Below are 10,119 nucleotides of genomic sequence, written 5' to 3'. Positions count from 1 at the left end.
CAAAGTGGCTGAGCTAAGCCGGCGCTGCCAGGAGCTGGAGCTCAAAGTGAGCACTTTCGAAAACATTGTCTGCGTCCTCAACCGCGAGATGGAGCGCTCCTGCACCACCATGGAGGCCTACAACCGCCAACACAGACTGGATCAGGACAAGATTGAAATCCTCAATAATAAGGTGTTAAAATGACACATGACCTGTAAACATCCTCGATGCATCCCTTGACTTTACCAGAGAGTAAACATTATCTTTTGTAAAGATTTTCACTGTGGCCTATTTCCTGCCCTTTGCAGTCCACAGTACAAGTCATTAGGATGCCTCAGCGGCCAAACTCATTGATGAGTCTTCCGTCTCTCTGAAATGCCTGTACCCTGTTATCATTAGTTAGCACTTTAAAACAATTCATTAACCATGGCCAGGTCGTTTCTGATCGGTCAAGCGATTTAAAAAAAAAAAAAAAAAAAAAAAAAAAAAACAAATCACAAGACTGTATAGACTCCCGTGAAAACCTTGAGTACATTCCATTATTTAATAGGTTGTAGAACCACCTTTAGTAACAAAAACTTGAAGTCATCTTTTTGTGACTCTGCACATCTGTCACATGATTCTTTAATTACTACTTCAGTTCATTCAGATTTGCAGTTATTTGTTTATGTAAGGCTCTTATGGTTCTGCAGTTGGATTGGAGTTTGGACTGGGCATGACAGTGCCTTGATTCCTTTGTTTTTGTCCAATTCTGTTGTAGATTTGCTTGGCACCATTGTTATATGACCCAGTTTCAGCCAAGCTTTAACTGCTAGACAAATGCTGCTGGACAAATGCTGCTGGACATTTTGACTCTAAAACACTTTTTGTATGCCGAGGAGTTTGCAGTTGATTCAATAACTACAAGGTCCTGTGGCTGCAAAGCAAGCCCAAATCATCATGCCTTCATCACCATTAGCCAGACTAAACAAAACCAAGTCAAGGGAAGAATAACTCCTGTTCATTTTACAAATGATTTTTGACTCTGGGCTTGCACTGCATATCTAAGATTTCCTGACACCGTGTGGCCTTGGTCTTAACTTGAGGTCCTGAGCCAGGACTCAACCGGTCATTCCACAGTCTTGACTCATAACCAGATCAGACTTTTTCAATTAGGCTGCCAATTCTTTGAAACATTCTTCCCGACAAGATCAGATTGGCTTTTTATGTGCCTTCACTTTGATTTATTTCTGTGTTGTGATTATTTTCATTTATTTTAGTTATTTTATATTTGCTTTTGAATTTTTTTATTGCTGCTTTTTCCTCATACCTAATGTTGTTTTACTTTTACTTCTTCAAAGGTGTCATATTGAGCTAAATTAAAAACGTCACATTTGTGTGTTGTGCTGCAGGTTCGTCAGCTAGAGAGGACGGTGAGCCTGAGGGACCTGTCCATTGTGGAGATGGAGGGGAAAATGAGAGAAATGTCCGCAGCCACTTATGATGGCATATTTGTCTGGAAGATCTCTGATTTCACCAAGAAGAGGCAGGATGCTGTGGCTGGCCGGGCCCCTGCTATGTTCTCTCCTGGTAACCACATTACATGATGAATTCCTGATTAAGGATTTCCACTTCCTGATGGAAGTAACATGACACTTGATTATTAGTGTTATTATTTAATGTTTGATGTTAATAATTTCCAGCCTTTTATACCAGTAAATATGGCTACAAGATGTGCTTGCGGATCTACCTGAATGGTGATGGGACGGGGCGAGGCACCCACCTGTCTTTGTTCTTTGTGGTGATGAGAGGACACAGTGATGCACTCCTCAAGTGGCCTTTTAATCAAAAGGTGAGAGCTTTATCATTCATGTTGCATGTATGAAATCCTGCATGTGTTTCATACAACATTAGTTACAGGCGAAAGTTGAGATTTTATAGTTATACATAAATATGAAGTCAAACATTATCAGATTTTCAGTCCCATAAGTACTTAAACAGGAATCATGTAATTAAACTTTATTTCTTCAGGATTAAATATTCTGTATCTGTGAAGATTAGCAGAAAATGCAAAGATTAAATTAGAACCGATCCATTGATTGTTCTTCCACATTAATCCAGAAATCTGAGGCAGAGGTCCAAAGTTACCAAAAAAAATTTTTCTGCAATTTTATGGTCAAACATGCCCCATCTCTGCCAAGACAAAAGGCTGGCCTCTGCACTGGTGGAAGTGATCATTGTCAGTTTTGAATGAGGCAACATCGGCTAGCAAAAAGCAAATCAGATACAAATGCAAATACAAATTAGACGCAAAGCGACAAATTTGCACCGGACAAAGGAAATGGAATCTGTGTTCCTGATGGCACTGGCATACAAAAGCAAGATATGGTTATTGTGGCCATCTTGTGCTGTATGATTCAACTAGTCTTTTTATTAAGAGCTCTAAAAATGTGTACTGTAACTTAATTTACATTGTTGGATGTCTTCCCACTGGCTGTTGTGACCAAGTATTTCCAAAAACATTAGAGCAAGTGTATTTGCATGAGTTACAGAAGGCAAAACTTTGGTTCACGTTTGCTGTAAACGCACATTAAAAATCTTTAATCAGAAATTGCATTCTGAGAATTTGAACTTATTAGAACTTGTTAATGAAAGGAACAAGGTCTTTAAAACCTACATTCTTAATGTCTATGGCTGAGGTCAAGGCAGCTTTCCAGAGAAATGATTGGGCAGTAAGTGGTGGGCTTTTATACATGAATCTACTTGAACAACGTCATTGTTTTTTCTTGTGAGAGTAATTACACTTCTGCACTCCTAACGTCTGCACAGGTCACCCTCATGCTGCTCGACCAGAACAACAGGGAGCACATAATTGATGCCTTCAGGCCTGACATTTCATCCTCATCCTTCCAGAGGCCTGTCAGCGATATGAACATCGCCAGTGGTTGTCCGCTCTTCTGTCCGCTCTCAAAGCTGGACTCTAAAAACTCCTATATACGTGATGACACCATTTTCATCAAAGCCATTGTAGACCTAACAGGCCTTTAGGTAAAAGATGAGGGCATAAATCCAACTCTGCCTTTTGTTGCTACTAACCTGTTTAAGGCTACGTTCACACTGCAGGTCGTAATGCTCAATTCCGATTTTTTGATCAAATCCGATTTTTTTGTCTGCTTGTTCACACTACAAATAAAATGCGACAGCAAACGTGCTCTAGTGTGAACGCTCAAAGCGGCCCGCATGCGCAAAAGAAGACGTCACACACAACGCGCTCTGTTTAGACCCAGACCAAACAGTATTGTTTGACTGATGGCCCTTAATATAAAGACTTCGGACTTTACGTTTCCCAATTTTTGCTTTAAGTTATTTTGTTATTTACATAATAATGTAAATAACCTAAAAATTATCCTCATTGCTGTTTTAGAGAGGAGCGGTGCTTCAAAGGATAGTTGCAGATTTCTGTCAGAATCCGCCGATTATACAGTACAAATAAAATGTTCACGTTGTCTTCCCAACAGTTTCACTAACATCTACACTGGATGGCCAGGAAGCGTTCGCGATGTCTTCTCGGGCGCTTCTCCGGCGCTGATAATTGGCGTCCGTCTTGTGTCAGTGACGTAAAAGACGGATTTAATGCGACATGACCGTTCAAACAGCAGTCGCTTTCTAAAACATCGGATATGTATCGGATTCAGTACCACATATGAAAGTGACCCAGATCGGATTTGAAAATATCGGATTTGTGCCGTTCACACTGTCATACCATGATCGGATATGGGTCGCATAGGGTCAAAAAAATCGGATTTGATGCGCTTTCGCCTGCAGTGTGAATGTAGCCTAAGTCAACAGGATTTTGTATCACCAGAAATTGGGATTTGCCTTTTGACATTTATTTGGTTCTTTTGAATTTGGTATGATTTTATTGGTGGCAATATGCAAGACCAGAGCAAGTTCTTTTGGGCCACTTGTCACTGGCCAAAAACTTGTGTAGCCATTCTTATCTTACCAATCGAACTGAGTTTGTGTTTGACAAAATTGCAAATACCTACCAAAGTGAAAATAACATCCATACTGGTATTTGACTGATAACGTGTTATTTTCCCTCCCCCAAGAAGTCCCTCAATCTGCATTTTAACAGATAAAAACATTCCAGGACCTATGTACAATTATAATAATGTGACTAGACAACTATAATAATGTCATTGCTATGGCTTCTTGTACTCTACATGGGTCTGATAAACTTAAGTTTCTCGCAAAAGTGTGACCAGTGTTTTGAAACAACTGTGCTATCCTAATGACAAAATAATAGGGAATAGCTAGCATGCTTATTATTATAAGTCCATCAAATGATTTACAAACTCCTTAAAAATCTAATATTATTGGCAATCCTTAAAAGATTTAACAGAAGATTCGTTTAGCTGATAATGTTTTATTTAAGTTTCCAGACAAGTGTCTGACAACTTGGTGATGTGGTAAAAATAATTTTTATTTCCTTAGTACTGTTTTTGTCTCCACCAACTCTTAAAAAGGTTTTTGTGGCTCGTTAGCTAGCTAGCTAAACGAGCTAACAACTATCTTGTTAGCTTAATTTGTGTTCAGACAGTAGGTTTGGCAGCGAAAACAGCTGCCTGCTGCTGGGAACAGGCTGAATCAGAGTGGTGTGACTGAATTAAAACTGTGTAATCGAGCTGTTTTATATGACATGCAGTTTCGTGGCCAATCATTAATATAAAAATTCTGGTAGAGCAGCTATAAAAAGAAAAAAACAAACTGTCCACTATAGTGCTTATGTTGAAACTAATGCTAATTTGTTAGCTTATTTGAAGCATTTAGCTTAAATTTGCAACACCAAAACCTTTCCTAAATGACTGAAAATATTGAACCTTAGACCAGTGACACCGTAGCTTTGTATATTGAATGGCTTACAGACATTGCAAGGTCTAGGCTCTTTATTGAGTTTATTGCCTAACATTCGGTAAGCTGGTATTTTTTTTTTCTTTACAGTCACGTTTGTCACACTGTTAAACGAACTATAACAGTGTGACACCCATGTAGCCTACAGAATATTGCACAGCTGTGCACACAATTTGTAGTGCAGTAGAATTTCAAACTGGTTTGCTTTTTTTTTTTTTTTTTTTCCCCATTCTGTGCCTCCAACTCAGACTCCTGTGTTCACTGATAATCATTTGTGGTGGTGGGCATTGCTTGAATTCCATGAATTCTGAATGCAGTATTTCACTCGAACGTTCAGTCTGTGAGTGTCTGTGTTCATGTGTGCACTGTTCCATTTCTTTTGTTATTTGCAGGGTTAGGTTATGTTGGATCTGTGGAAGATACAGTAGCTTCCAGCAGTGTGCTGTTTGCCCACAAAACAGTAACAGAGATGGTCGTTGAGCTGATTTGCCCAAATGGAAATGCAACATATTTTATTAAAAATAAAGATATATTTGCATACAGGTTCTAAAAAAGTCTATAAGTATCTTTTGATAGTAATCTGTCTTTTTCAAAATATTTGTTCTAGCTAATTCAGTTGATGTTGATTGCTTGGTTTGTAACATTGTTCTTTTGGTTAGTACATGTTAAAGTAGCATCCACAGCCACTGGGACGTTTTTTTCTAGCTGAACATTACATTGTAAAGAAATGATTAATGTTTTTCACTTCCCCTGTCAGTGGTTTTAATATTGTGATAGTTCGTCCATGTGATACTTGGGACACTTTCCTTGTTAAACTCTCAAAAGCTCCTGAGTTGGGATGAGACAAATCACTGAAACTGGTGACACTGAAAGGAAATGTGCCCACTACCAGTTAGTGGGTAACATGATTTTCTCTATGAACAGTACAGAAAGTACATCAAGTGTCATCAAAGAAACACAAAGTCAGAACAAAACTACACTGAAACATGAATACAGTGATGCAAAGTGAGAAAATAACTACAAGGACACAGACTAATAAAATAACTACAAAGTGATTCAAAACCACAAGTTGAGGAAAATGACCATAGGTAGCTAAATCAAGAGAATGTCTACAAAGAGATTTAAAATGATTTAAAGCGACAACTACAGAAAGATGCAAATCTATTTTGAAGAGAGTAAATAGCTACAAAGATCAAACAACAAAGACTAAAGGATTACAAAGATGTGCAGAGAAAATGATGCAGAATAAACAGATTCAGGGAGATGGATTACTATTCCAAAACAAGACCTACAAAGAAAAATCCTGAAGACCAATGGCTACAAAATGATATCACCTATCATCAACATAATTTCAAGAGAGAGATATTTGCAGGAAGATTTAAAACGATCTGACTATGCAGAATAACTAAAAACAGACCTAATGATTACAAAGAGAGACAAAGATATGCAGAACAACTTCAAAGAGCCATCTCTTCAGCTGATGCAAAGCAATTTTAAAGATAAAAAATGTCCACAAAAAGAAAATAACTGTCCCCACAAGAAGCCCCAGAACAAACAGATATGTTGAATGAATAAAATGAGATTCAGACGACTTCAAAGACACAGAGAGATGCAAAAAAACTACAAAGACCAAATGACTCCACAAATAATGTAAAACATAAATAGATGTAAAATAACTACAGAAGAAATTGAAAACCATTTCAAAGCAATGTCAAAAAGACAAAAAAGACAGGACAAACTTAAATACCAAGTACAACGACAGTGAGATATGAAAAATAATTTCAGTGATGGAAAATTCCCACAGGGGAATTTAAAATGTGTACAGAGACAAAAAAAAACGACCTCAAAGAGAGACAAGAGTACACAGACATACATAAAACAGTCATGCACTGAGATGTGATGAGTACATGGACACATGGACACACTGCTTGTAGTCATTTTGTGTTTCTTCGAGTCTCACCGTCTAGTTCTTTTGTCACAGAGGGCCTCATTGTCTCACAGGCTACTTTAAGTTACAAACAGTAGCGTTTAATTGATATTATTTAGCTTAAATGATTTAATCTTCATGCTGCGATGTTATTAGATGCAGAAAACTTCAAGATTGCTGTATTTCCATATGGGTGTAACCTTTGTTCTCAGACACAGGCGTGTGGAGGCTGGAGCTGAGATACGAAAATCTTGGGTTGGAATCAGAGTTGAGATATTAAAAGAGGAAATTGTTAATGTTGTTGTAATATTATCCTATTTTTGGCTTTCTTCACAGGTTTGAACTGACCTACTTTTTTACAGAAAAAAGAAGTGCCTGTACCTGTAGTGTTTTTTGTTGTTGTTGTTGTTGTTGTTTTTTTTCACGATCCCATTAGGATAAGAATGTGCTTTTCTGTGAGTTCAAACTCACAATATGATGCTTTTGATTTGTGCGGTATATTTATTTATTTACTTTTAATTCAGCATTTTTTGACCTTCCTTTACGTGGCCCCTTTAAGAGATGTGATAAAACTTAAATGACTTAAGAATGTTTCTCTTTACATACATAAACTAGTGAATGTTAGATGTTATCTTTAATTGAAAATGAGGTCAGCGCATTGTAACTTGCGGCTTTTGACATCTGCACCTAAACACATCGGCATGTTTTTAAACCTGTCAAAGGACACTGATACCTCTCTGTGCATGAGATGTGTCAGTAGGAAAAAAAAAATACATGTATCACTGGTTCATATTGTAGACCAGCATTTTATTTTTTTATGATTTCTTGATATAGTATAAAACATATGAGTGTGTGTGATCTAATTTTGATGCTGTGCTCAAGTTTGAAGTATGTGTGAGTTAACCATATCTAAATAAAACATAGATTTTATTTATTGAAGAAGTTATATGTTGAGACAGTTTAAAAGCATGCGTTAGCTGATGGTGACAAGATGCAGCTGCGGTCTGACCTCAGCAGCTTTTTTTGCTTTCTGGTTATTTCAGAAACATATTTTCTCTGTTATTCTCTTTAGAATACATTGGTATTGTTGCACATTATGTAGATTACATTTTGCATGTGTAACTGCAGCCTCAAATGAATTAGCTGCTACATTTGTGTGACCCTCCAGTGTGCGCTGATCGGAGCTCATAGATGCAGCCTTGCAAGCACTATGCGGACATTCATATTTAATTTTACAAAATGTGCGACCTGATGTGAGCCAGGACTTCAGATTTCTTCTTAACAAAAGGGCTTCACATTTCCTTTCCATCTCCTAAATGTCACATGCATACATACATAGACATGTCCAGTTTTGGTCCAGCTTCTAGCTTGAACTGTTTAATAGAGAAAAAAAAAAGTAAAAAAGAAACCTTCACAGGCTGGGGAACAAAGTGACATTTGAGCAGATTGATGTTATGCTGTATCAGCGATACTGACTTGTAGGAAATGCCACACTGCCTCACTGTTATTGCAACAGAATAAACACTATGTCGATGTGATGTGTGTACTTCAAATAACACTTCAGAGCTGACAAACTAAACCAGGTTGGTTTAAATTATTTACATATCTGTTTCTCTCTTCGTGGATCTGAAGCCCATGTTGAGATTAAGATGACGAGCTTTCATCTGTAGCAATGGCATCAAACTGCAGTCTTACTTGTTGTTCTCTCTGCTACATTCTGTGGATAGTAAGTCATGTGTTAGTAAACTCTTTGTACTACAGGAAATTTGTTCCATATTTGTATTTAATTTTGACTTATTAAAGGTTTTAAGATGCCCTCTATGCAAAGAACTGCCATGTCTCTCAATTTGTTCACACTCATCAATGGCCTTGAATTCATTTCTACCACATGAGGGCGCTCAATGCAAACACATGCACATACAGTATTGTGTCCTTTCAGAGGGTAGGCCAAATTCATGGATCATAGTAATGTTACGTGATGGACTGAAAACAAATGGCATTTATGCTGATAAATAATCAATCACATTAAAATTTAACAGTAACTGCTTTTCTTTTTTAGAAATAACATTTATAGAGGGTTTAAAGAGAGTTTTGCAAACCTATAAAATAGTTTATTTTAAAATATATACATTTAATGACTCAATATGATACTGAGTAGGCATAAAAAGGTATAGACTGTAAATAAATGTGGGCAACCACACAGTTCCCCCAAAGTGTAACCAAAACATCTTGATCACCTGCCTAGAATTTATACTGTATTCCACTTTCGGATGCAGTCAAACTAAAATGTTAACACATATGAATTTTTCTGAAAAGATGCATTCTGCCATCTTATATATTTCTTACACTGATATAAGTCCAAGAGGCCATTTTTTCATGTATTTGGTTCTAATCAATAAGTTACTGTTTTCAAACAGAGTTCAGTATCATTGTTAGCTGGAGTCACAAAGGGTATCTCTTTTCAGGAACTGTACATACAGTAGAAACAACTGACCAGAAATAAAGTGCTTACTTTCCAAACTTTCCCTTACCTCAACCGTCACTTTCAAACTGGACTAGCTGATCTGAGTTAACATATTTCTGTAAGTTAAACATGGTTATAGCCAACACCTAAAAACAAAGGCTCTAGATGTCCTCAGATGCAGAAAATCATTTAGATGCTCCCCTGCTAGGCAGTAAGCCATCTTCTATGACGATTGCTCTCTGAAAGCAAACCAATGGCCATGACCCTGATCATGAAGGAAGCGGACAGTCTGTGTAAATGTTGGAAGCAGCTATACAGCTGCCAACAGATGTCCACAAAACTAACTTGAGTAAGAAAAAGTGAAGGAGGAACACAACTGAACGTTACTCAAAAATGTACATCAAAATAAGATGATCAGAGATGAAGATTGCAAGGTTCAGGCAAAAGGGTTGGTGTTTGTACTGTAACTCTCTGTGTTACTGTGGGGTATTTACAGGTGACTGTTGTTGTGATTTGGCTGTATTTAATAAAACTGAATTAAATTTACTGCTTTTCTATGTTGTAATGCTAATGCTTTCTTCACCTTTTAGAAGTAAGCATAAAGATCAAACAATGTACTGAATATCTTATGATGAAACACATTCGACTAACAGTACTTGCCATTATATCCTCTTCTTCAATATGGGTGTAAATTAATAAGACTGAAGAAAACACAAGTTTATCTTCCTGTCAAAATGATGTCCCAATTTTATGTAACTACCCAGACTATAAAAAATATATAAAAATCTAATATAAAAACAGAGACATTTAGTGTATTTTTTTAAATATCAGATTTAAACTACTGATGTCAATGGT

At 37.1% G+C, this 10,119-nt stretch overlaps 1 protein-coding gene across 2 annotated transcripts in view; it reads left to right on the top strand.

The window, feature by feature from the left end:
* LOC116316361 (TNF receptor-associated factor 2-like) overlaps window positions 1-8,617 on the top strand; it is a 24,078-nt gene extending 15,461 nt beyond the window's left edge. The window contains exons 7-11 of one of the 2 annotated variants that reach the window (XM_031734919.2): window positions 1-172; window positions 1,372-1,549; window positions 1,663-1,811; window positions 2,789-3,007; window positions 7,137-8,617. The exon at window positions 1-172 is cut by the window's left edge and continues 311 nt beyond it. In XM_031734919.2, the coding sequence (XP_031590779.1) occupies window positions 1-172; window positions 1,372-1,549; window positions 1,663-1,811; window positions 2,789-3,007 (718 nt within the window). In that variant the 3' untranslated portion in view covers window positions 7,137-8,617. Of the gene's footprint in view, window positions 173-1,371; window positions 1,550-1,662; window positions 1,812-2,788; window positions 3,008-5,265; window positions 5,416-7,136 lie in introns of those variants that run through there. The other variant, XM_031734918.2, reaches the window with a different exon arrangement.
* Window positions 8,618-10,119: the final 1,502 nt, after the last annotated feature.

Source organism: Oreochromis aureus, linkage group 12, assembly GCF_013358895.1.
Source record: "Oreochromis aureus strain Israel breed Guangdong linkage group 12, ZZ_aureus, whole genome shotgun sequence".
In the NCBI taxonomy this organism is placed as follows: domain Eukaryota; kingdom Metazoa; phylum Chordata; class Actinopteri; order Cichliformes; family Cichlidae; genus Oreochromis; species Oreochromis aureus.
Note: the sequence above shows the minus strand (reverse complement) of the source record. Positions and strands in the feature narration are given on the sequence as shown.